Below are 25,447 nucleotides of genomic sequence, written 5' to 3'. Positions count from 1 at the left end.
GGAGTATGATCCTTCATCTTTACGGAGTATTAGACCGATCTTCCTGACAGGTGTTTGCATATATTATTTTGAGAGACCAGTATGCGACATAATCCTCCGCCATTCCTGCCAGCACCACCATGACAGTGCCTTGCGGACCGAACGGAGCAAGGCAAAGACATGTTCCAACCCCAGCGCACTAGAACCGATGGCTGCATTCGAGAAGTTCTTGGCGATTCAGGAACGGAGAGTATGAGCGATTTTCCCTGCTGTCGACGATGACGCAGGAGCATGTGATTTCTCCTTGCTCCGGACTACTGCTCCGGTTTTCGACAGAATCCCTTGGTCTTGGAAGTCCCCTGTTCTCTTCAAGAGGTGTGACAACTTGATCAAGGGAAAAGTGTGCCGAGTGGACTAGTTAAGTCTAACTGCTTCGATAATAACTAGTAATCAAATGAGTCTCCATTCTAGGCCCACATCGGATACATATCACGGATTTGAGGGCAATCGGCACATCAGCTGATATGTCGGATGATTTACTCCGTCGCCTCTGAGCAGCGCGGAAAACACCCGCACCACAAAAAAAAAGAAAATAAAAATCGCTAGCTCATATTTCTCATCCTTACGCTGTAGATGCAAAAGTCGATCCAAGTTAACTGATTGGTCATAGCTAAGCGTCACAATAATAGGTCAACGCAATTGCAATCCGTCCACCGGTATGATCATGATTGTGTGCTTTGTATTTTATTGCGCGTCTTTCCAGGCCTTGTACACGACCTTGCTACCGTATTTCTCGCCCTTCTTCAAGACCACCATGTGGCGCCAATCCGGCTCGTTGATCGCATTGACAAAGCGACTGGGCTCGATGCAGAATCCCGAGAAGGGCTTGCGGGCAGGATTTCCCTCCACGGCAGGCACGTCGGTGCCTTGGCCGGTATAGAACTGGAACGCCGGTTCGGTACTGTGAACCTGCAGGTTGATGTGCGATCCCGGATGGCGGAATTCGGCCAGCAGTCTCAGTGGCTGCTCGCGCGTGTCCAGGCGGATACTGGCGACATCGCGGTCCATGACAAACACGTCGTCGAACGCCGGCAGATTCGGTCCGATGGTGAATGGCTCGGTAACTCCGCGGGGATAGGCCTCGATCGTGCCGGAGGGGATACCGGTCTTGTCCAGCGGCAGATAATTCTGGGTCGCAAGTTTTGCCGAGGTTCCGTCCACGGTCTCGTCGCCGCTGAGGTTGAAATAACTATAGAAAACCAAAGACCATCAGCAGCTAGAACCTTGCGTCTTCGCCAAATAGGCTTCTTACCTGTGGTTGGTCACGTTGATCACCGTCTCGTCACACTCGTCGCCCACCAATTCGACTTCGTATTCCATGGACAGCACCGTCCGGGTGACGTTCCCGTCCGCCTCCTCGTCCGTCGTATAGAAGACCCTCAACTCCACCGTGCCGGGATATCCTGCCTCGAGGTGCTCGCTGCGGTAGGTATACAGCAGGGCATCTTTGCCGTTCCGCCGAACCAGGAAGGGACCCTCGAAGTCGCGTCGACCCCAGCCTTGGCTGCCGCCGTGCAACGCATTCGGGGCGTCGTTGGTTTCCAGCTCGTACGCTTGGTTGTTGAGGCTGTTGATCTTGCCATCCCTGATGCGGTTGGCCACGCGACCGATCGTCGCGCCGAACCAGGGGGCGTTGTATTTCTCGTAGTGTTCCTTCTTGGCGAAGCCCAGCACGATGTTTTGGCCGGCGACGTTCAATTCCTGGATGATCGCCCCCAGGGACGTGAATTTGACGGAGGATGCTTGGGCCATGTTGATGCAGCGAGATGGATCGACTTTCCAATGGCAGCGTGAAGGACTTGGAACCGTAGAAAGGGACAGGGACCGGGGTGTGGATATAAAAGAAAACGAGGGGCAGTGGTCTGCTACCCCGCAATCCGTCCTCCGGAGGCACGCTTGACTATTAGCCTAATAAGGGCGAAGCCACGAAGTCCACAGGCTGTCGCTCATATTTAACCGTTCATGGCAAATTGGATGGGCGACAGGAATTTTCCCGACTGTAGATAACCCTTGCCATCTCTTCATCGACACTTTCTGGCTGGCGGCACTTGAACTGTGAAGCTCTGCTGCTCTGCCGGCTTGACAATTACCCCAAAGGGAAAACTTCCGGGGGTGTATGCCTCAGGCAGCAACTCCAGGCACCTGAATCGACAAAGGACAACCGGTCAAGGTCAAGTCCAGGATATCCACTGAGTACATGTACAATGTACATAGCAACTGCTCCAACGGCCCAGGAATTACCTACCTTGACTCCAGCTCCAGGGATCAGGTATTTGGACAGTATGGTATGGATGTCATGCTGTATGAATGTAACGGGTAATGTACATACTGTACCATTGTACATGCATTAGTTAATTGTGCTGCGCATACGTAGCGTCGAGAAGAATAATGCCAACCAACTTGCCTGCAGGTTGGCAGGGAAAGACATGTGATCTCGGATCGGGGTCCGCGGACGACACGGAGGGCGCTCGCCCCGGCGCCGAGCCCGACGGCCACCTTGGGTTTCTTGGAATTACCTCTGACATGATATGATGATTATTATTATTGCTGGTCTGGGATAGTTGCTTTTGCACATACGATTCCACATGGTGCTTGGCACCCCGTGCGTTACTTTAATTTATTCTGGTACGCACTACTTTATCCAGTAGTACCTTAGACAGGCAGTACCTCGACTCCTGTACTGCGTATTGTTACTATGGATCAGTACTAGTCTATCATACCTTTGCCTTCTTGGGCAATATGCAACGGTTTGTTTACATCCAGATTACGTTGGTATCTGTGTATCTAGTTCGGTAGCTAAATTCGGAGTCTAAAGGTCCTTAATACCCCTTCCTGATGACCTCATGCATCATGCATGCTGATTTCCTAGCAAGCCTTATAAAATACAAATAAAAATTCTAGACTGGGGGGTGTAATTATCAAAGCCTTTGGGACTCGAGCGTGGACCAAAAGGAGAAAAAAAAATAAAAAAATAAAAAAAGGTTCCGTAAAAGTCTCCGACATGATTACCAACTCTTACCAAGCCCACTTTTCTTTCTGTTGGACTCTACCTGGAACCGTCCCTGTAGCTAGCATTTGTCTCGTCTGAGTTATATCTTCGGAGTATGTGCCGTGAAGCGTTGTAGCGTCTGCGGTGATTAGAAATTTTCTATGTCTAGACCTGGGGTCAGATGAGCTCGACATTAACACCTACGCTAGGTGGTGAGGAGTTCGAGCAAATGAAAAGCGTCTATGAATACGAGTACGACAAAGAGACAGGAGCGTTAGAAAAACAAGAAGGGGAAGAGAAGAGGATTAAAAAAAAATAATAAAAAAGAAAAAGGAAAAGAGTAACCCAGACAAGGAAATGGCCCAAAAGTAAAATGGCCGGAGATCCATTTACACCAAGACTCAGACTGAATCGCTGAATCAGGCATTGATTCTACCGTAATCCGGAGCGAAACGAACGGCAGGTTGGATTCCCCTTCAGGCCTAAGGCCAACTTCCGACTGGAGATTCGGAACTCCGACCGGGGTTTGCACCAGAAGTGCGCGGTGTAGAATGTTGGCCTTGAATCCCATGGTCGCGGAGGTCGGCATTTCGGCCACTTTTGACAGTAACGGAATTATGGGCTTACGGAGGAATTTTTTTTTTTGTTTCCCTTGATGGGTCGCCGGAGTTCATTGAATCAGGGAAGAACATTCCATTTCCACGAGAACTAGTCCGCTTGGGCTGACGGTGGGTTCTGACCTCTGATCCGGTCGTATCTGGAGTGGAGCCTGGACCCTCCCTTCTTTTCATCTTGGTGCCCCAGTCCGAACGAGGGAAAGGACCAGGGGGTGCCATTTGAGGGCCATCATGACATGGACGACGATCGATGGAAAGCAGAGCACGATCGGACAGAAAGCAACGTCCAGCATGAGGTCAGAACGAGATCACCAACCGTGAGTTCACTCGACGTGTCATGATCGGTCGTCGCGCATCCCCATCGGGACGAGAAGGTGTCATCATTTGCGATGCGGGCCCGGAGATAAGACGAGCGCCGCGGACTTCTCGTGCGTGACTTCCGATTAGTCATCGGCCCTGACAAATCGAGACCATCTGGACTAGGTAAGTAGACGGTCTTGCATCGGTCAAAGCTCGGGTGGGAGCGTTGGCGAACGGTTTCAGAACCGTGGCTCGAGGGGCATGTGCTGAAGAGTATGTGAATCATTATATTGAAATGACTCTCGATGGTGTCATGGTGATATCTATCCCCAGTCCCGTCATCGCAAAAGAAACAGTAGCCAAAAGTAACAGGAAGGAGGAAAATAAGAACAAATCAAAAAGTACCTTCCAATAACTCCGTTGTTCCAGACACTGGTTTTAGATCCTGCTCCCAAACGCCCTCAGGTGACTATCTGGTAGACAGCCCCCAAGCTCTTCAAAATAGACACTGTACAGCCCGTAATCCCGTCCCTCCCTATACCAGAAAAAAGATCGCCATTTAAAAAAGAAGTATAAGTAGTCGAATGATAGGACGAGAAAGAAAGAATGAGAATGACATGTATACTATACATGCATCACGTCATACCGCGTAGCCAATGGGTGCTGATCAAAAGCTCACGTGGAGGCGATTTCGGGCGCGTTGGCATTTAGGAACTGGCTGATATCTTCGTAGTCATTCTTGGTGTCCATATACGACGAAGAGACCATGCAGTTCATCGGGACTTGGCGGTTGAACATGGGCGATGAGATGGGGTCATCAAACGCGAAATTCGCATAATCGGGTGTGGCCATGAGGTCCATCTCATCGTACGGCGCAAAACTGTTGTTGGACCATTGCTGTGGCGCTTGCAATGCGACGGGGTTCACCACCCCTTGCATGGCTAGCGGCGCCACGTATGCCGGGTTGTTTGGCGTCATTTGTGGCTCCGACTTGATCGTCGGCCCTTGTGTTCGTGAAGAAGGACTGAAGGTGGTGGGCGAGGGCGGCAGCGGTCGAGAGAAGGCATCGGAGAAGCGCGACGGTACGACGGGGGATTGTGCGGTCTCGGAGCTGCCATCGGACGAGTCCTGACGCTGCATGTGCCCTGCATTCTGCTTCCACAGTTCTTGCTGCATCACATCCGGGTTTTCCTCAAAGTGTTCGCCTTTTTGGCGATCCAAGACCCCCAGTCGAGTAAGCACATCGTGGGTGAGCGGGTGACCGTTGGGTTCGCATTTCAAGAGCTCGCCGGGCCACCCTTCGCCTTCGCTGGCGCGGCGATACAGGTCTTGCAGAGCGTGTACTAGCCATGCTTGTTGTTGTTCCAGCATCTCAACGTATCTGTTGGTGGTGGCAGAGGTCAGTTAGCGCCAATACATTCCGCAAGGGACCATGCGAAAATCGCAATCAAATAAAACAAATCAACGGCAAGGTGCAAGCTCACCCCTTGGGGTACACTTTGTCATGAGCCTTCTTCCTCTCGCCAAAGACGCAGATGGCATTGTCCGCCTTACACCGACCGCAAGGATTGCCTCCGTCACACTGCACCGGGTCAGTGCATCAGAGCGCGCTGATGCGTTTTGATTGGGCCGTGGCCATGCTTACCTTGGATTTCTTCAGTCTACACCGGTCACATGCCTTACAGACCCTCTTGCGAACATTATTGTCCGAGTGGGAGTGGTCTGACGTGGGTGACGTTTGACGTGCCGTCATCGTGCAAGAATTGTGTGTATGGGAGGTAGGCTGAAGGGCTGGTGTAGGTATATATGTGGGTGTGTGTATGTACGTATCGAGAAAGAAGATCCCGCAACCACCGTATAGTAAACGGAATATATAACACAGTCCAGTAGGGTTGGGACAACTTTCTTTCTGAATTCCCCAGAAGTTTCCACGGATTAGGGGGGATGGAAGCAGATAAAGAACTCCCGGGACTCTTGCCCTCTCGTGGTGTTGTCAGCGCCGATGATCGACAAGACGGTTTAAGGTTGGTCGATGATCCAACGATGTCGGGGAGGATAAGGCACAAGGTTTAAGAATCAACGGGCGAAGGGTGCAGGACCGACGCAGAGGATTGGATCATGGAAGGGTAATGAATAAGAGCCAGCTGGACAGACCCAAGAAACCGGGCTGGGAAGGTTGCAGTGGTGGAAGATGGTGAGTAACCGCCGAAGTCAAAGGTAGGAAGTCCAGAAGGGAGAGCGAGGGTGCCGGTGCTTTTTAACTAATTGAAGCTTATGGCGAGGGTATTCCTTATGTATTATTACTGACGATTAAGCTGGATTGATTTGTATTATTATTATTTTTTATTTTTATTTTTTTTTTGGGCTGCTCCATCACTAATTACTCCTGTCAGGACGGAGTAATGCTGAGGCAGATGCTGGATCTAGTTCCAAATTCTAATTAATATTATTAACGCCGGACGCAGGCGTGCTTTGGCCGGAGATCATTGGCTTAGCTAAGGTTGTGACGGTGGAGCCGTTGGTACGCTTTACCTGACCGTCAGGTATCCGGTATCGGGTATCGGACCTGGTACATGGACATGGTCGGCCGACAGCCCAATTGCTGGGGGAGCACTCTGGAAGGTATTGGGTTATGCTGGTGTTATATGGTTTCATTTCTTTTATTGTTTATTCCGAATTCAACTAGAAGACTCATTCACCTAGGGAGGTCCATACCTTATGTGCATAAGGTACCCTTCCTGATCTGCCGGCATCAGAACGACCACGTACAGTACCTTACGTGACCGGAAGATACGAGGCCCTGGCGCGGGTAATGTTACCAGCCAGATACCGCTTACGGAACACGGAGCTGGCAGTCGGAGCCTTGGCTCGGACCTCGGAGGTGCCAACTTCCCTAGCTGGTGTGGGATTGCCTCATCCAGCAATCTGCCTGGATCTGAATTTTCTTTTTTTTTTCTTTTCTCTTGTCTGCTTCCACACGGTTGACTCATAAATTCCACCCGCACCATTAAGGTTTTGTGGACTCGGATCGAAACCTGCTCAGATTGGAGCCGTATATCCGAGTGGATTCAGCTCGATTCCGTCCAGACACGTCGGTCTCATCGTGAGAAATGAGAATTCATGTCTGGACTGCACGAGGTGAGACTGAAGGATGCTTGTGGGCAGCGTCATCCAGAATCATCATGATTAATTATCAACATCATTGCTACGTCGTACACCCAAGTGTTGGTGATTCACTAATCACCAACTAATCATTATTAGTAGTTCACTGCTACCCTCCGTATTGCATGAATCAATGCCAATGTCAGCTCAGACTTGCATAACCCGGCATTACGGCATAAACCCACCCGTACAAGAGAGGAGACCAGAAAAAAGAAGAAAAAAGAAAAAAGAAAAACGCTGCCGAATTCCACTCCGTCGGCAAACGCAGACCGAACGGCGACGGAGCGTCTAGTCATTTTGGCACTAGTTCGAATCATCCTGGCCCCGGCGAGGGAATTTAATGATTTTAATCGCTCATGTCCCTGGAACGGGTCACGAGCCTGGATATTCGGATGATTCTTCTCGAAAGCTTAACGGCGGTCCGGTCTTCCTCATCCCTGCACCATATCGGCGTCTGTCCTGATTCGCCGCGCCCGACACTATGCTGGCCTATGCTATGCATCTAACCGGGGCATACGATGCGACGTGGTCGCCGACTTTGATGTCACTTCATGACGTTCTTTTTTTATCTCCCTTTCCGTCGACTAGAAGTAGCACACCGTACAATGTCAAATAGGCCCTGAAGATTATTTAATAATTAACCTTGACGCCGGTGGTGCGATGGCTCCCATGGGTGCGGGTAGATCATGCTTTCCCGGTTCAAGATCGTCTGTGTCCCCCCGTCTTTCCTCTTTCTTAACCTCTTGATTTTTGTCTTTGCTCTCAGAGACTTGACGATTCGATGACCCAAGGACTTGCGATGCGGCACCGAGGCCGGCACCGCCTCCGAGCCCTGGGAACTCCTACTCACATCGATCGGAAATTCGGAAAGATCCAACCGTTCATGATTGACTCTACACTCGCTTATCCCGTTTGATTTTCATTTCTATTTTCCTTTGTTCATCCCTCAGTTCATAGCACTATGGAGTAATCGGCGAATCGCCCTCGACTTCTGGCCGAATCGCCGAAGCATCAGGCTACGCGTGGGACGCAGGGATGCTCTAGACCCTGATGGCCGATGGCATGATAGCGTCATCCCGCATTCCAGGAGAAACCGACCCACCGTGACTTGAGAACTTGAGAACTGGTAGGTAGCCGATTCAACCTGCTTGGTTTGGCTGGGAGCGGGTTCGGCGCAGGGAACTTTCTGGACGGCGATTAAACACACGCCCTTTCCTTGGCCTGCCGGGCTACTTGCTTTCTTGCATTTGCATGACTTCATCATTGATTTTAGTCTTGCCCAGGATGTTACTTCGCTTTTTCAAGTCCCCCACAATATTTCGTTTACCGGATGGAAGGTATACCGATTTATTTTAAGGAGGTTTTCTTTTCTAATCTGAGAACGAAAAGAAAAGAAAAATTAAAGAGAAACCGCAGCAATAGAATTACATAAAATACATCCATCCGTACACTCAATCCCGAGGGGTATATGAAATATGAACATCCACAGACATCAAACAAAGAAAGAAAGTAATCAAGTCAATTTGCGATTACCCACGACAGCATAGGCGTCTCCATATACTGGGCCTGGGTGTATGTAACGACTTCTCTGGCCCCGAGGACTTGGGTGCAGCCTCCTGATACAATGGCTTTTCGCCTTTTTTGAACATGCCAAGAAAGCTCTGGCGCGGAGGTTTCACCTTTGGCGGATCGGAATTCACTGCTTCATGCGTGGCGACGTCGGAATTTTTCTCGACCGAGGGTCCCAGGGGTTGTGGCGCATGAGTTGCAGACGCCCCTCTCTGATAATGAAGCCGGCGAGCCTCCACAACACGACGGACTAGAACTATAGAAAAGTTAACCCCGTTGTCTGATTCGGCTGGAACGAAGGAATGACGTACGCGCAAATGTCTCCTCGATGTTGACCATCTCTCGAGCACTTGTCTCCATGAATCCGCATCCATGCTTCCGAGCGTATTCCAACCCTTCCCGCGCACCGATGACGCGACCCTCCTTGAGATCGCATTTGTTCCCTGCCACGATCTTGATCGGCGGAGGCATGCCGACGTCCAAGCCCTGAGCATTGTCTCCGAGTTCCTTCAGCAGCCGTTGGTTGTCTTCCACGCGCTGTTCCGCTTCGATGTTGATCAATTCCATGAAATCATCCAATGCACCCAAACTGGAGACGTTTGTTATGTCGTAGACGAGCAGGAAGGCGTCGGACTTCAAGTTGGATGCCGTCCATAGCCCACGATATTCCTCCTGGCCGGCCGTGTCCGTGATGGATAAGAAATAGGGGAGACCGTCGATAGTCCGTGTGACCGAATACGAATCCTCTGCATTTGCGATATCAATCCCGGCGTTAGATATGGTGGGGAGTTCAACGATTCGAGGTCAAGGGATTGGATAGGGGTAGTCTATATTTACCGATGGTGGGATCATATCTGATATCGCGCCAGGGGTTAGCCTATCCTGGGCCAACGCGGAAATCCGGGGAAAAGTCAAGGGGAAGAGGGCGACATACTCGTGAATCCACTGAGATCGGACCAACCGCAGGGTGATGGACGATTTTCCTACGGAGGTATGTGAGATGCATGCCAATATTGTCGACGCGACCAATGGGGCTGCAGGTTTGCCAGCCTGGTCCCTGACTCGACTAGATCGCAAAGATGAAGTGGAGCTGGGACCAACGTCCAAACATGACCAGGGCATTCATTGTACAACATACCGCATCCACCATCCCCGCAAATTGTTATGGAAATTCTGTCTGGCGCGTCCGCCATCGTGCGGAGCAGCCGGGAGACGAATTAAAAGAACGAGAGTCGAGAAAGGAGATGGCGCGGTTCCCGTATGAACCGTAACGCCAAGGGGGAAAAATAGGTCAAGAGTGAAATTGAGTGGGAATTCGAGGATGGGTTGAACCAGTCAATCCGATGAATCCAAAGGGTGGAATAGAGTCAGAAAAGGGAGCGAAGGCGGAAGAAAGCGTGGTCGTTGATCAAAGAATGAAGATCAATTTCCTTCCAATCTCCGAGATAACGAGCGTTGATGAAACATCCATGAAGTTGACTAGATTTCTTCCCCCCGGAGAAATCCCAACATGCTGAAAAGGGGAAGGAAGAGGGAGAGAGAGGAGAAGGTGAGTTGAAAGAAAGGGAGACAAAGAAGGCGGGAGAGAAGGAGTTCCACGGAACTCCAAGTAAGGGTGGGTAAAAATTATGAAATAGAAAAGTAAAATAAAAAAGAGCCCCTGGTTGGAATTGATGCCACCAGAGAATCCGCAGAATGCAGAGAGAAGACAAAGGCATTAATGGGAAGTCATCTACGTAGACCGGGGGATTAATTGCAATGTTCATTGGCGTGGCTGAAGGAAGGCCAGAGTCATGAAAATTAATCTATCTCGAACCACATCGACAGTCCAGGAGATCCATGGTTGATGGCCCAACCGAGTTCATTATTATTGCCTGGGTCGAATCCACCCCAGGCTCCTTCACAAACCGGCAGGAGCTGTCCAGTCTCGAGTATCTTGAGTATCTGAAGACGAACACTGATATACATCTTGTATACTCCGGAATGCGAGTGAATCCTCCCCTTCGCGCCAGATGCACGTGATCTCGCCGGGATGACGACATTCGGTTCTTCCGTTGGCTTTGGCTTTGGCTTCGTCTCTTCTGTGCTTCTCTTCTCTCCGGATGATTTGATCCCATCAGATCTGGATTCCCATGACTTGCATTGCAAGTCGATCGCAGCGTCATCCGTCTCCCCCTGCCGAAGATAGTCTTCCGGTCGCCCTCTCTCTCCCTGCCTGTCCTCCACTCTTCCTTTCCCTCCCCCCTTCGTCTCTCTCTCTCTCCCTCTCTCTGTCTGTCTCGCTCTCCATCTCCACCCCCGAATTGATCCATCACAAACGCCATTGACCAACCCCTTTCGCCGTCTGACACATCGCCGGGGGACGGTGCTACCCGCATCCTTTTGATTGGCACAATATCCACTTTTTTCTTTGACGGCCCGCGCTTGCAGGTGACATTCCCCTTGTTCTCGCTCTCCATTCGTATACCCTCCCATTCGCCTGGCTCTTGGGCTTTTTTCCCTTTTCTTTTTCTGTTGCTTCTCCATCGCGGTCATGATGATGTTGATGATGTTAACGATATTGCCCTAATCTTGCCTGCGATCATTTCTACCCTCTCCGTTCTCTCTCTTCCCTCTTCCTTCCCTTCTCCTCCCCCTCCCCCCTCTCTTATTTCCCTCTTACCCTCTCCTTCTCTTGTATAGATATTAACACTTGGAGGATTCTGATTTCCATTTCTCTGGCTTGGTTATTGGATTATTACTATCTTATTTTCCCCCTCGCCTTCCATCTGATTATTATTTTGAATCGTATATTGCTTTACATTAAGCTGTCGAATAGCTGTTGCTTCTCGCAATCGATCCCCTTTTCTTCCCCACCGCATTTCGGCTGTCCTGCCTCCCACCACCTTTTTTTTTTTCTCGTCCGGTCCATCAACTAGCTTGGAACTGGAAGGGAGCACCGTCTTTTCCAAACAACCGGGTTTCTTGTGTGGGCGGATTCCCCGTCTTTCCATCCTTCTCTGGCGTGGATGCATCTGCCCCATTGGTTCCAATCCCCTGGATCGAATCGATCGGGCGTGCTTATCTGGCTAGTTAGCCGATCGCAGGATGGACGGGTACAATGATGACTTCTACAATTCCCAGTATTATTTGCCTCCATCCGCCAACAACCACCTGGATCAATCTCGGCCAGCCGACGACCAACATGGCCAGATGATGCCGTATACCGCTCCCGACCACATGCAGGTCGGGGGTTTCTCCTACCCGCCACAGAGGCCGGATATGCTGGCCTCCAATCCCCCGTTTATGTTCCAGCCTCAACCATCCAACTTGCCTCTACAGTCCACGGGCTACCAGGATGGCCGCGTGCCCAATATGATGTTCGCGTATGATCCGCTCTCCATGTCTATGGGGTCCGGAAATCCATTTGCCTACGACCCGTCCCCGTACCCATCCACGATGCCGTTGGATCATAGTCGTACCCACGGTCAACCCCTCGATCACCATTCCGCGGCTCAATACGAATCGTTACAGTCGCATTCAATGAATATGGACCATACGGCGCAATATGCGGCGATGCAAACTCAGACGACGTACCCCAGCGCGTACTGGGCGCAGTCCCAGCCCCAGGTCCAACAGCAACCAGTTCAACCCCAACTCCAAATGCAACCTCAAGTCCAACATCCACCTACTCCCGAAATCCCTCGTACTCAGCCGGTATCCGCTGTTCCTATATCAGCTGCAAATGCCCCCTTGCCTGTCGACCCGGCAAACTCGCGTAGACGACCACGAGCACTACAGTCGTCCGCGCCAGCGCCAGCGCCCAGTGCACCGGCTTCTCATCGGTTCATTCAGCCCAAGAGGCCATCACCAGTGAAGGGTGGGTTAACTCCATTTCAAATACGTGCTGCACCGAGCTGATGCGGAGATCCGCAATCATAAAGCCTCCTCCTCGACATCACATCCTAGATCGGTATCGCGCGGCGAATCCTCGCAATATGCTAGCATCTATTCGACCAGTGGCTTTGACATTATGGGTGTTTTGGTAGGTTCCACGACGCACTTCTCACCGCTCGACTGCTCGAGAATGAGGCCTAAATCCCCATCCACCTTCCTTTACAAAACTCGTCTTCCGTCTGTTAATATTCGATCTTTAGGCTGAAGTGGTATCGCGGCCGAACCCTAAGATCGACATAGGCGCAGTTGATTTGTCATGTGCATTTGTTCTCTGTGACATAACCAAAGAGGACCATCCTATTGTCTATGTCTCGGAGGCTTTTGAGCGGCTCACAGGCTATACGGAAAAGGAAATAGTTGGCCAAAACTGTCGCTTCCTACAAGGGCCAGATGGTGTGGTCCAACAAGGCATGAAGCGGGCCTTTGTCGACCAGCACACTGCCTTTCGCCTGCGATCGACCATTGAGGATAGAACAGAAATCCAAGCCAGTATCATCAACTATAGGAAAGGTGGTCAGCCATTCATGAATCTGATCACAATGATTCCCATCCGATGGAATTCCAGCGACTATCGATTCTACGTGGGGTTCCAAGTCGACCTCGTCGAAAAGCCTGACGCCGTCACCCGGAGAAATCCAAGTATGATTTTCCACCCTAATATCTAGTCCTCGTTGGTGGACCCAGAACTGACCCATAGAATTCAGACGGTACCTACATGATTAACTACCAGCGCACGCAATTGCCCAATTACGTGGTGCCTGCTTCCGAGATATTCCGCACCAACCCCGAACTTGGTGTCATGTTTGGCCCCGAAGAAGTGTCCACCGTCTTGGACGGAGTCCAAACTGGGGATCCAAATCTCATGATGTACCTGGAACGAGTATTAGTCGAGAATACTGACGACGTAATACACGTGCTCTCATTCGAGAGCGAATTCCTCTATCTGTCTGCGTCCTGTCGAAAGATCCTAGAATATGAGCCGTCCGAGTTGGTGGGCAAGACCTTGTCGACGGTGTGCCACCCTAGCGATATTGGACCTGTGGTTCGTGACATGCGTGCTTGCACGACCACCGAACCCATCAGCATGGTGTATCGGATCCGAAGGAAGCAGGGCGGATATGTTTGGTTCGAGTGCCACGGATCATGGCACATTGCGGATCGGAGACGGCAGTTCATGGTTTTAACTGGGCGAGTTCGTCCAATCTATTGCCTGGATCAGGTTGCGAAGCTTGGACGGGGCGGGTTAGCTGAGAACGACATCTGGGCCAAACTATCCAATTCGGGAATCATTCTCTTTATGTCTTCGAGGGCGCGGGCAGTTCTTGGCCGCACGCCGGATACCCTGATCGGCAAAAGCCTCCAAGATCTGATCGATGTGCGTGGAGAGGCACAACGAGCTCTAGGACTGTCTCGAAATGGCCAGCAAACCACCTTTGCACATAAAATCCGCCACCGAAAGGGCCATATGCTGCCGGTGCACACCACATTGTACCCGGGTGATACCAAAGAAGGGATGAGGCCTTCTTTCCTCGTTGCCCAGATCAGTTTCCCCCGGCCGCCGGCGAGCGCTTCTCCGGGACCCTCGAATCGACTTGCTCCGGGCCAGTCCACTCGGGAGGGACCCAGTCGATTACCCTCGGGGAACCAGCGCGACCCATCATCCCAGGAGACTCTCTTCACCGAACTGATACCAACGAGAGGCTCAAGCTGGCAGCTGGAGCTGCGTGATCTGGAGAAACAGAACCGGTCTCTTTCCGAGGAGCTGCAGCGGCTGCTTACGCGAAGGAAGAAGCGCAAGCGCAAGCTGAGCACCGTGTTGGCGGAGAAGAGTTGTGCGACCTGCCATACCAAGCGAACGCCCGAATGGCGGCGAGGGCCCAGCGGAAATCGCGATCTTTGCAATAGCTGCGGACTTCGATGGGCCAAGCAAGTTCGAAATGCGGCACAAACGCAGGCACAGGCACAGGCACTAGCACAGGCGCAACAGGCTCAGTCTGCCGAGCGCGCTCGTGCCAGCTGACGATTGATTATACGGAGTATTACTGCACATATTTGTATTCCGACATTGGAAACCAGAACGTAAATGTCCAAGCAAAACCACCAAAGGACAGGGAGTCAAATTGTTTCCTTGCATGCATTCCAAGGCCGAATTGCTCCACACGGGTTTAATTGGAGAGGGCACAGTTGTCACTTTCTTGTATGTACAATATGAAGTTGTTTTTTTTTTTCCTGTCTGCGGTACTGGAGACGCCAGACACCGAGAATGGAAGGGAATCCAAGGGCCATAAATTCGATCACACTCGTAGAGGCCAGACTCCCAGTTAACCACCTCCTCTCGAGAATTCTCGGCCCGTAAGGCTGAGCAACCTGGAATTGAACCTCATTGGTGGGATACGGAGACCCTGGTTGTTTACGCTGTCTAGGGTAGGGGGCAGCCCCTTGATTGTGTCATTTAAACGTGTGGTCCATTTCTTTTGCGTCCCTTGAATCGGGGTTGCTTTCTGACTCTCCTCCAGATACTCATCCATATGAGGCATTCGATTTCTACCACTCTCGCCATCACCGAGCTCTTCTCCGCCTCTGTATGGGCGGCGACCTGCTATCACAGTAATGGAACCAGCCATACGACGGATGAATCCAAGATATGTGCCTTCAATGACTTACAAGGCCAGTGCTGTGGCCTGTCGGACATTTGCCTGAAGAATGGCCTTTGCAAGACTACTGGCTCCGTTACCTCCTACTGGCGGGATACATGTTCTAATTCGAACTGGACCCTGGCGCATTGTCTGCAGGAGTGCACAGTATGTTTGCTTTGATCCATCATTCTCCCAGGTGAAGATGAAGCTGGCTGCGATGCCGTCGCTGGCAAGGGACAATCTGCGACCAACGTGTGGCTAACATCCACTCTGATTCAGGGCCATGGGGGGAATTCTCTGATGACACCATGCGACGAAAAGAATAAAGACTACTCTCGAACGTGGTGCTGTGGCACCTCCAAGGCCTGCTGCGATACCGACTCTGCGATTACTGTTGATGTGAATCTTTTCCTCGAGTCCACCTCAACAACTACCAGTAGCACTTCAGCGACTTCAACTTTGGCTCTAGCATCTACGTCTACATCTACATCAACCTCTCCCTCAACGTCCTTACCAGATACTTCATCGACCTCCTCAGACACCCAATCATCCGCAAGTCTTTCGCAAGGTGCGAAGGTGGGCATCGGCGTTGGAGTTGCCGTGGCGGGAGTGTTGATAATCATTGCCCTGCTATGGTTGTTCCTCATGCGCCGATCTCGAAAAACCAAGAACCTGGGGTCTGGCGCCCGCGCGGCATCAGCCAGTTCTTGGGCGATAAGACAACCAATACCACCCCAGGAACTTGGGGCGAATGATGCCCATGAGGTTTCGGCTAGTGACAGAGATACGGTGCATGAATTACCTGGTGAGATGGAAGTGCGGCGTTAGGGAGTGGTGGCCAGTAGTCGGTAATGGGAGCGGGTAAAACAATACATATAGAGTATACTATCCGGACTCTTAGTCCACTTTGCGTTGCATTGCCCTATAATTACTCAGTCATCTAAGGGCGAGCTCAGGTTTATTTTATAGTTGGTAAGCAAAAAGCAACGAGAGGTAAACACCAATCCAGAAAGAGAAAGCATTCAAGTATTTTGAGGTGTCTAGAAAACCCGGGATATAATGTACAAGTCTATAAGTGAAGTCTAGTGCTCTCTTCTCTCCAACCATCTCTCCAACCAGCGTCTCTCCTCCCTCTCGACGTCCCATCCCTCGCTCCCCTCGGCCAGGCCGACTCCGCCCCGTTCATCGACCGCAATGCGGACCTCGGCAGCCTCCATCGCCGTCACGCCGCCACAGCGCCGGATCAACCGATCGTCGAGATCCAGGTACTCGGCGTAGCGCTGCAGCCGCGCCCGATACAGCAGCGACACCAAGGCGGTCGACCGCGTGTGGCTCTTGACCAGGCCCAAGGTGGCGCAGGCACGCAGGATCTCCTCGGCCGAAGCCGACTCGATCCAGGCGGGTCGCGTGTACGCGCGGGCCAGCAGATCCAGCTCCGGCTCGGAGCCCGCGGCGACCGGGCTCATGGACCCGGAGCGGGCGACCTCGTGCGCCGTCAGCGCCGCGCGCTTGCGGGCGATGCTCTGCGTGCGATCCTTCTCCAATTGTCGCGGCACCCGGCACGTAAACGGGGTGACGGCGCTCCCGAGGGCCAGGACGATCAGCGGGGTGAACTCGCCGCAGACGATCAGCATCAGGGTGAAGGGGATCATGCGACGGATATCGTAGGCGGCGCGGCGGATGAGCTGGAAATTGGACCGGCTGAGGTGGAGGGCGTGCACGGCGTCGCGGAAGGCGGCCGCCTTGCCACCCTTGGCCGGTGGCGGCGGAGAGATGGGCAGGTAGGGCGCGAGACCGAGCGAGGAGCGGAGGGGGATGGAAGCGCGGTAATTGTGGTAGACGTTCTTTAGGCCGGTCTTGTAGAAGGAGAGATAGGCGCGACCCATCGCCACATAGCGCTTGAGCTTCTCGGCGGCCGAGGCAGAGGATGCAATGGCATCGGGGAGATTCAAATCGGCCGGGCGAGTGCTCGGGGGCGGGTTGACGTCGTCGGCGAGGGAGGTAGTAGCGGTAGAGGAGGTTGAAGGGGCGGCGGAGGTAGCAGGCTGGGCAGACGAGGAAGGGCGGGAGTGGGATTTGGTAGAAGAGGAATGGGATGCGTAGCGGCGCGAGGTGGCCAGCTCACGATGCCGGAACAGAGAGACGAGCGGAGCGACGGTGTATGGCGGAGGACGAGCGAAGAGTGCTCTGCGAGGGGCGAGAGAGACCGACATTCCGTCCGAACAAATGATTGAAAAGGACGGAGACAATTGATAGAGAGGGGAGATGGCGGAGGAGGGGGGAGAAGAGAAAGTGGAAGACGAAGCTGAAGACTGAAAGTTGAGAGACCCGATCTAGATAGAGGCCTGAGGCAGACAGGGAGCAAGGCATTCAGGCATGCAGGTATCTAGAAGTTGGCGCCCCAGGCTGCCAGGCCCCCAGGCACACCCCACCCCGGATGGACGCAAGCGGCAAGTCACGGGGACGAGGGTTTCTTGTTCTCCTGTTTCCTTCTAACTCGTTCCTCTTGACATCATCAGTTCTTCCCGTGGCATCTCGTTTGCCGAGCTTTGTCTCACGTTGGGAATGCAACCGTCTACCTATAGTTACTTAGGCCCTGAGGTCTGACTCATCTCCACCGACATTGTCGATTTAGATTGAGACGAGCCTTAAGACCGTTCTTACTTCTTAGGTACATCTACTACCCAGCTCGTCAATACTATTGTTCCAAATCCTCGGATCTTCTCTTTCCTACTCTTGGCCCTGAGAACAATTAAAGACCAGGATGTCTCTTTCCTTCTCCCTCCCCACAGCCCTCATCCTGATTGACAATCAGTACGGCTTCAACCACCCTACTCATTGGGGTACATCCCGCTCCAACCCCTCCTACGAGGCCAACTTGGAATCGCTTTTGGCGGCCTTTCGCGATGCCATTCGGCGGTCTTCAGGGGATGATAAGAATGTCCTAGAGATCATTCACGTCTTGCATTCTTCCTCTTCGCCATCGTCTCCGCTCCATGCCGACCACCCGGGCAACGGTATTAAGCCCTTTGACTTCGCTCAGCCTGCGTCTGATGGCTCTGAATCGGTGATGTGGAAGCATGTCAATTCTAGCTTCATTGGCACTGATCTGGAGGTGCATCTCCGAGCTCACGGAATCCGCCAAATCATCGTGGCCGGTCTTACCACGGACCACTGTGTCTCGACCACGACGCGCATGGCGGCGAACCTGGGAGTAGTCGACCGCTTCCCTGAAGGCCCGATCGCCATTGATGCCAAGACAGGCCAACAGGATCCCGTGCCTATCGACCACGGACGAATCATCCTGGTGGCGGATGCGACGGCCACCTTCGCCAAGGGTGGCATCGACGCCGAGACCATTCATGCCGTTTCTGTGGCCAGTCTGCAGGAGGAATTCGCGGAGATCATGAGCACCGCAGAAGTGATAAAAAGCCTTGAAGAGAAGAAGCCCTGATCGAACTAGATGCCATACGAAGTGGATGCCCTACTAGCAAGATGAGCCAATGTCAAGCCTGTTCCAACTATTCTGCCTTATCTTGACTCAATGCCATGCACAAAAACTGCAGTTGTAGGATAAATTCCGCCATGCTCGGCACATTCAAAGGGATAAAAAAGCAAGGCTACGCTACAGTTCCACTTCCACTGCAACGACGTGCTCCGAAGAGAAGCCCGTAACAAACAGCCGCGCTCGTTTCGGCGAGTCAGTTGGGACCATAATGGCCGAGCTACCGGTGTGGATATTCTTTCCGTCATCCTCGAAGATCAGGCGGGTTTCCCAGTCTGCGGATGCCGTCCCATTGGTCGTTGCCTTCTGTTGCACATGCCAAACCATGACTCCATCCTGAGCGTTAGGATCCGCATGGGACCGGGTAAGGTTCGCAGCTCCCAGCAGTCCGGCCAGAACATACCCACTGGCGTCGTCAGAAGGGGTCCGGTGAGGGTCAACAAAATAGCTAGGGTTATCAATCGTGCTGTCAAACTGAACCTCATCGAAGATCGAAATACTGCGGTTTTTGGAATCCGCTCGAGCCCGATACATGACTCCTCCTATGGCACTACAGAGGAGCATTTCTTCCTCGGTCTGACCGCGGCCTATACCGTTGCTGTTTCGGACCCCGCTCAGTGCTGTCGTGGCATTGATCCCAGCTTCCGGGTCTGGAGACTCCAGCTGGTCCAGTCGGGCATGGACGACGTTGGTCCACTGAGCCAAGGGGTAAACATCTTCGACCACACGTTTCAGACCGTGACGATAGTAGTGGTCATTCGTCACATAAAAAGAGGACGGACTTTCGGCGTAAACATCATTCGGCGTGACGATCATTGGATGGCGAATGGAACGCACATGCCTGGCAACCCCGGTCCCCAGGACATGGTGAAAGAGCTCGATCTGTGAGCGGGCCTTGAAAGTCTGCTCCGTCCCATCATATTCTGGGTTCGGTAAATGGTTGACCGCAAAAATATAGACGGCATTAGACCGGCCCGGGTCCGCTATCACATCGATTCCATGCGTGACGAATGGGCCTTCGAAATTCTGGAACCTCAGGCGACTTGATTTCAATGTCTACTTGGCCATGGCACAATCAACTCAGTCCGACTTCTACCAAACAGGAGAGCTATAATTGCCGAGTAACGGATCTCACCTTGGGATCGATGACATGAAGTGATCCAGCTGTATCTCCAGCTCCTTTCACGTTTCCCAAAGGGGGAAACCACTGGAACCGCGAAGCATAGGAGTCCTCACATGCCGTGAAGATCTTCCCGGCCGGCTCATAATAGTGCAGATCCTCGCAGACCACGGTATCCTCGATCTTTACGAAGGACGGCTCCGAGGCCAGTCGCACCGCAGGGGTTGGTGTTCGAGACACCCCCAGCACCGTGAAATAGTGGACAACAGGGGTATAGTACCTTGCCACGCAGGCGCAGAGGATCGCTAGGCGGATAAGCCACCCCATAACTACCGCAATGTTCGTGCCTGTCGGGTGAAAATTGAGCTCGCAGATGAGTGAAGAAGAAGATGACCGGGCCCTGTGAGAAGTTCGGACAAGCTGATGAAAAAAAAAAGAAGAAAAGAAAAAGAAAAGAAAAGAAAAGACGGCCGAGCACGCAGCAGCGCGTAGGAGTGGGAATGAGCCGACGGCCTGCTCCGACAATCCGAAGCCAGACGGATTCCGAGTCAGTGGGTTCTCATCACCCATTGTGATTGCTCCTCGGGGTGGAGTTTTTCAGCACGGTGGACATATTGCGGGTGTCGTGATTCGTGACGTCCGGTTATGACGATGATCTCTGCGTGTGGAGTAGGTGGAGACGGGGATGGCAATCGGCTGCGACCGATCATTGAATCAATCATCCTCGGGTCTTTCAGTAGTACTGGTCGGAGGCCGCTGGTCCGGGGTTACAACTCCGCAGGATATATTGGGACTTGTGACAATCTCATGTTGCGGGCAGGAAAAAGAGTCCGACGATCCCTCGGTCCACGGCCGGCGAAAGGCGATCTACTGGGTAAACATACTAGCCTACGACTTTGTAGATAAATCCGGGATTGTAAATCAATACCATAAATAGAGAGCTGGGAAATGATACTCTTCATAGCGCAAAAACAGAGCTCGTTGATGAGCAGAACTACGGCCAATTACAGCACCCTGATTCCACTCTTTGGCTGCAAGAGTGGCGAGAGCAACTTGTTGCCCTCCATCCGTTTCAATGGCAACTCCCCGAATTTCCTTGCCGCAGAGAACAGAAAGAAGACAGGCGCAAGATCAAACTAATCGAAGAGACGGGTGAGAGGCGAATAAAACAGAAAGAAACAGAGATTATTAGAAATGCTTTCTCGCCGGTTTCCCTCGCACCAATCAAGGGCGGGCCGACCGAGCGTCCATGTATTCCTGATCGCTGGCATCCAAGATGTCATATTCCTCGTCAGTCAAAAATCCGGCCTCCGTGTCGTCGTCCCCGAGAGTCAGGTTTTCCACGTCCTCGAGAACATCCCGCTCGGATGCAGTGGAGAGGGGGGGTGCCGCTGGGGCCGTAACCACCCCTTCATGGGTACTGGACTCTGGCGACTCCTTTTCCAGCTTGGGGAAGATCATTTGACTTCCACTGCGTTCATTTTCGCGATCTGCTGCCGTTGGCGTGATCTCCTGGTGGGCATTTTCTTCCACGGTCTTCGATTCAGAAGGAGCCGGGTTGACCGTAGAATCATCGTCCCGGACTTGAATGTCACACCACAGCCGATGGCCAAATGGCATGCCATTTGACAGCTTCAGTCGCCAGTACGAGATGGCAGTTCCCACCCGGCCAGGGGCTTTCAGGGTCACGGTGAAATCGGCGCTCTGGCCGGGCTCCAACGGTGCCGATAGTTTGTTGCTCTCCATAGCAGCAGAGATCGAGTTGAGACTCAATGGGTGGTTCGTGTCAACGTTGAACATGGAGTCGCCACCAACGAAGCGCACATCACTTCCTACGGGCCACGCAAGGGGGCCAGGGTTGTAGAGAGTCCAGGTCTGCTGGAACACTTTGTTCGGAGACACGACGGAGCCATCAGGAATGGTGTCGCGGATGAAGAAGGCCTGATAGCTTGAGGCCGGGTCTCCGGTAGGCAGCTCATCGGCCTTGACGCTATCCGTGGAAGGCGAATCGCTGACAATCTGCTCTTCCTTGATGGCCGCCTTTTCGGATGTGGTCTCCTGGGCGGGTGTCTCAGGCACAGGTGGCGTAGAAACAGCCTGTGTGGGAGTAGAGTTTTGAACCGGGTCGCCTAATGAGGCAGCCGGCTTGTCCAGCCTGTCTTCCTGGAGGGTGCTGACGGTGACGTTTCGCACGGGAGTCTTGAGCATGACCATGGGGTGCGTGCGGTTGTGGAAATTGGTGGGAAGGGCCTCGCATTTGGCGCAGAAGTCAGTATCGTAACACACAGAGCACTTGTAGCGAACCCCGGTGATGTAAGTAGATCGCGACTGAGCCTTGCAAAGGGGACCATCGCAGAAAATGCCAAAATGAACCTCGTGGGACTGCGGCGGTTCGGCAATTGATTCATATAGAGGAGCAAATCGATGGCCTGGGTGGCGGTTGGATGCATCTGTGTGGCAGCTAGAGCAGAAGTCCCAATCAGGGCAAGTGAGACACTTGTAGCGCACACCAATGATGCTCTAATAAAGTGTAAGTTAGCGCCCAAATGGTGGAGGCAAAGTGGGAGGGGGGATTCGGATCTCACCTTCTCACACCCGTCGCAGATGGCGGCATGCTGGTGATGACGTCCGGGCTTGCAACGAGACAGAACCATATTCTTCAGGCAGAATTGGCGGTCATGAAGAAGAGAAAAGGTGTGGGCAGGGTGATGACCATGCGTGTCCTTCAGAAGACAAGTGATGCAAAGATCATAGTCCTCGCAGTCGGCACAAGTGACCATTTTGGTCTCGTCGAGTTCTAGTGCAGGTCAGTTGGTGTCCTAACGTTCTTCCATATCGGGAAAGGCTAGCTGGACATACCCTTGAGACAGCCGTTGCAGATACGCTCATCGGCATGGACCACTGGCGCAGCAGATAGAGGGCGAGGAATATCTTCCGAAACGAGTTCAGGAACGGCGGCGGGTTCTCGCTCCTCAGCTTGAACCACTCGAGGAGGAACCTTTTCGGTGGTGCTGTTGGTGACAACCCCGTCCTTGACGCCTCGTTTAATCAACCAATGGCCCTCATCTGGACAGGTGACTCCGTTGTCTACACACTCGAGACACAGATCATAATCACCATTCTCACAGATGCTGCAGTGGTAATGTTCATTAGGAATGGACCGACCACAGTGGTTGCAGTCAATACAGTAAACCTCCGTAGGGGACGTGTGGGAGACAATGGGGGTGTTCAAACTGTCCTGGCCTAGCACGAAGTCACGGTACTGGGGCTGAGGGGCCGTGAAAGTGTTTACTGGCTGCACGGGTTGTGGCTCAACGTCGGCAGGCTTGTCTGCACCCTCCACCACATCAGGAGTGTTCTCCGAGAAGTCATTTGGCAGAGCCGGTGAGGATTCACTCTGAGACTCGGGCAGCGGAGGGCTGAGAACGGTGTCAAGGTAGCTATACTTGGCCAGTTTCTGCTGCTCCTGTTCCTCAGAAAGCGGGGGCTGAGAGCCCTCGCCGACGACAGTAGCCCGAAGGCGCAGCTTGAGTTTAGCCTTGGCAGCACGATAGAGTTGCTTGTAAATGGCGGGGTTCTCGCTGTCCAAGAGGATGAAAGAACCGGCGCTGTCGGAAAAGCGCTCGAAGATGACGTTAACGTCTTCCGGGATGCCAAGAAGTTGGCGGAGCTATGACATGATCCAAAGACGTCAGCACCAATCAACAAGTCAAAGGATGAGCGTTGGTAATAGCATCTTTATGGGCTCCGGTATTGCAGAGCTTCGTTGTCTCGGAATTTCCGGTGATATTTGCAAACAGAAGGGGAAGAAATAGAGAGCCCTAGCGACGGGTGGGTTGATGTAGAGCGTACGCCGCTAGGTATGGGGAAAGGACCCGGTCGGGACTGGCGGGTGGAGACATACCTTCTGGGGCAGAACCCGAGCTCCCAGCTCTCTCAAGGGAACCTTGAAGCGTCGATTGCTCCCATTATGAAGCACCTTTAGGGTGATGATGGTATTGGGAGTGACCGTGGGAGCAGCAGGAGGAGCAGGAGTTGACATGATGGAAATCGATGGGGTTGAGAATTACAGCGCTGGGCCGTCCGATGTACAGAGGATGACTATGGGATGATGATAAGGAAGACGGCACGCTAGTGAGTGACGAGGACGATAAGGCGAGCAGGGGCTCGATGATGAATGCAGAAGATGACGGGATGGGGATGGGGATGGGGAGCAGTCCAACGAAGGACCAGCAGATGTGAGGCACGACAAGACAGGAAACCAAAGAGAAGTGGATGGAGAGATGGAGAGAGAAAGAGGAGACGAGACCGAGGTGAGATGGAGAAGAAAAGAGGAGGAAGAGAGTTTGAATGACGAGTTTAAGAGCGAGAATTGGCTGCCTGGCGGTCATCTGCTCTCGCTGCTTCCGGTCGAGGCGGTGAGCCGTTTTCCCGGAGGCGGTTTGCCCCCCAGAAGTACCTCCCCGTGCACCGCCAGCGCTATGGCACCGCATGTACCGTTGGGCAGGTTACAGATATGCGGTCATACCTCCCTGGTCCGGTCGGGGATTCCTATGAAGGATCCTCTCGTTCAGCATCCCGGAGCTTTGAAATAGATCGATCGCCCTCCTGAAGGCTCAGGATGCGATGTGTACGATCAAATCAAACATTCACCAGCCTTTCTTCCCCCCATTTCTGACAGGTCATACAAACATCGCCGAACAGTTGCAGCTCGACCGGAAACAATCCTCCCCCTTCTTTTTTATTTTTATCTTTCTTTCCTTTTCTTTATTTTTAATTTCCTGCCTATTCCTGCATGGTCCCAAATCAAACGGATCGAATCGAAATGTAAAAACAGAAACACATCACCTTTCCTGCCACACCTACTTACTCCCCGGTCCAACGACGGTGGCGGAGACCGCTGGGATGATCAATGCACAATTACGTAGGAATCCCTGCAGCCAGCAAAAGCGGGGAACCGACGACTCGCCGGATCTCACGTCGGTGGGATTGCAGGGCGCAGAGGGAGGGATACGTAGGAGCAGGTAGGAGTGGGTAGGTACTTCTGCGTTGAGGGCATTGCCGAATCATCCTTCCCTATCATAAGAGAGACGGTATCCATACAAATCATAAGGCATCCCCATACACACAAAATCACGGCCGACGAAGAAAACAATCGCTAGTAAATGCATGGAATCCTAATCTAACCACATTTCGGCCAGACAGACGGGGCGAGGTGCCAGTGGCCTGGTATCGATCCCTTCCGCTGATCGATCTTGGAAAGAGACAAAATTGACGGACAAGGGGGGAGAAAAGATAGAAAGAAAAAAGATAGAAAGAGAGAAACAGAAGATGGATGCTCCGGCAAGACAAGGTGGCCATGAAAAGAAAAAGAACAAGAGTCGTAAAAACAAATGGAAAAGTTGGGGGAAAGACCAAAGACCTGGACATGTCCATGAAAATGAAACAGAAACATTATCAGAAGAAACAATACCATAAAAAGACCGGAGATAAAAAACAACTCATAAGATGGGGAAATGAATCAATCAAATGATAGCTTGCGATAAGTCAGGGAAACAAAAACGACGTTCGCAA

General features: G+C 52.4%; 12 protein-coding genes across 12 annotated transcripts; 4 read left to right on the top strand and 8 right to left on the bottom strand.

The window, feature by feature from the left end:
- Positions 1-723: 723 nt before the first annotated feature.
- P170DRAFT_348567 (aldose epimerase family protein) lies at positions 724-1,791 on the bottom strand (the record flags this gene model as incomplete). The annotated part of the gene is made up of 2 exons (XM_024843686.1): positions 724-1,228; positions 1,292-1,791. The coding sequence occupies 2 exons, from the start codon at positions 1,789-1,791 to the stop codon at positions 724-726; spliced, it is 1,005 nt and encodes a 334-aa protein (XP_024707028.1).
- A 2,829-nt stretch (positions 1,792-4,620) lies between these two features.
- Positions 4,621-5,698, bottom strand: P170DRAFT_349658 (Zn(II)2Cys6 transcription factor domain-containing protein; the record flags this gene model as incomplete). Its single annotated transcript, XM_024843753.1, has 3 exons — positions 4,621-5,326; positions 5,430-5,527; positions 5,591-5,698. 3 exons carry the CDS (start codon positions 5,696-5,698, stop codon positions 4,621-4,623), a joined length of 912 nt encoding a protein of 303 aa, XP_024707027.1.
- A 2,790-nt stretch (positions 5,699-8,488) lies between these two features.
- Positions 8,489-9,869, bottom strand: P170DRAFT_401150 (putative RAS small monomeric GTPase; the record flags this gene model as incomplete). Its single annotated transcript, XM_024846359.1, has 5 exons — positions 8,489-8,932; positions 8,988-9,422; positions 9,514-9,530; positions 9,611-9,659; positions 9,815-9,869. 5 exons carry the CDS (start codon positions 9,867-9,869, stop codon positions 8,637-8,639), a joined length of 852 nt encoding a protein of 283 aa, XP_024707026.1. The 3' UTR covers positions 8,489-8,636.
- A 303-nt stretch (positions 9,870-10,172) lies between these two features.
- P170DRAFT_84142 (uncharacterized protein) lies at positions 10,173-11,487 on the bottom strand. Its single transcript, XM_024855414.1, has one exon. The coding sequence runs from the start codon at positions 11,209-11,211 to the stop codon at positions 10,477-10,479; it is 735 nt and encodes a 244-aa protein (XP_024707025.1). The 5' UTR covers positions 11,212-11,487; the 3' UTR covers positions 10,173-10,476.
- Positions 11,488-11,763: 276 nt separating this feature from the next.
- On the top strand, positions 11,764-14,632 carry lreA (GATA transcription factor LreA; the record flags this gene model as incomplete). Its single annotated transcript, XM_024843850.1, has 4 exons — positions 11,764-12,535; positions 12,600-12,700; positions 12,813-13,251; positions 13,317-14,632. The coding sequence occupies 4 exons, from the start codon at positions 11,764-11,766 to the stop codon at positions 14,630-14,632; spliced, it is 2,628 nt and encodes an 875-aa protein (XP_024707024.1).
- Positions 14,633-15,119: 487 nt separating this feature from the next.
- On the top strand, positions 15,120-16,089 carry P170DRAFT_433589 (uncharacterized protein). The gene is made up of 2 exons (XM_024848529.1): positions 15,120-15,413; positions 15,528-16,089. The coding sequence occupies exons 1-2, from the start codon at positions 15,141-15,143 to the stop codon at positions 16,074-16,076; spliced, it is 822 nt and encodes a 273-aa protein (XP_024707023.1). The 5' UTR covers positions 15,120-15,140; the 3' UTR covers positions 16,077-16,089.
- Positions 16,090-16,255: 166 nt separating this feature from the next.
- P170DRAFT_433588 (uncharacterized protein) lies at positions 16,256-17,585 on the bottom strand. Its single transcript, XM_024848528.1, has one exon. It carries the CDS (start codon positions 17,459-17,461, stop codon positions 16,331-16,333), a length of 1,131 nt encoding a protein of 376 aa, XP_024707022.1. The 5' UTR covers positions 17,462-17,585; the 3' UTR covers positions 16,256-16,330.
- A 427-nt stretch (positions 17,586-18,012) lies between these two features.
- On the top strand, positions 18,013-18,702 carry P170DRAFT_453330 (putative isochorismatase family hydrolase; the record flags this gene model as incomplete). The annotated part of the gene is made up of 1 exon (XM_024851358.1): positions 18,013-18,702. The coding sequence occupies one exon, from the start codon at positions 18,013-18,015 to the stop codon at positions 18,700-18,702; it is 690 nt and encodes a 229-aa protein (XP_024707021.1).
- A 121-nt stretch (positions 18,703-18,823) lies between these two features.
- On the bottom strand, positions 18,824-20,200 carry P170DRAFT_376755 (serum paraoxonase/arylesterase family protein; the record flags this gene model as incomplete). The annotated part of the gene is made up of 2 exons (XM_024845378.1): positions 18,824-19,809; positions 19,889-20,200. The coding sequence occupies 2 exons, from the start codon at positions 20,198-20,200 to the stop codon at positions 18,874-18,876; spliced, it is 1,248 nt and encodes a 415-aa protein (XP_024707020.1). The 3' UTR covers positions 18,824-18,873.
- A 573-nt stretch (positions 20,201-20,773) lies between these two features.
- On the bottom strand, positions 20,774-24,224 carry P170DRAFT_433586 (ZZ type zinc finger domain protein). Its single transcript, XM_024848527.1, has 4 exons — positions 23,778-24,224; positions 22,733-23,543; positions 22,459-22,670; positions 20,774-22,393 (listed from the first exon to the last, which is right to left on the bottom strand). Exons 1-4 carry the CDS (start codon positions 23,913-23,915, stop codon positions 21,098-21,100), a joined length of 2,457 nt encoding a protein of 818 aa, XP_024707019.1. The 5' UTR covers positions 23,916-24,224; the 3' UTR covers positions 20,774-21,097.
- A 152-nt stretch (positions 24,225-24,376) lies between these two features.
- Positions 24,377-24,954, top strand: P170DRAFT_83882 (uncharacterized protein). Its single transcript, XM_024855411.1, has one exon. It carries the CDS (start codon positions 24,500-24,502, stop codon positions 24,899-24,901), a length of 402 nt encoding a protein of 133 aa, XP_024707018.1. The 5' UTR covers positions 24,377-24,499; the 3' UTR covers positions 24,902-24,954.
- On the bottom strand, positions 24,954-25,424 carry P170DRAFT_83921 (uncharacterized protein). Its single transcript, XM_024855413.1, has one exon. It carries the CDS (start codon positions 25,307-25,309, stop codon positions 25,007-25,009), a length of 303 nt encoding a protein of 100 aa, XP_024707017.1. The 5' UTR covers positions 25,310-25,424; the 3' UTR covers positions 24,954-25,006.
- Between the last annotated feature and the right edge of the window lie 23 nt (positions 25,425-25,447).

Source organism: Aspergillus steynii (assembly GCF_002849105.1).
Source record: "Aspergillus steynii IBT 23096 chromosome Unknown P170scaffold_2, whole genome shotgun sequence".
Lineage (NCBI taxonomy): Eukaryota > Fungi > Ascomycota > Eurotiomycetes > Eurotiales > Aspergillaceae > Aspergillus > Aspergillus steynii.
This window is presented reverse-complemented; position numbering and strand designations above follow the sequence as displayed.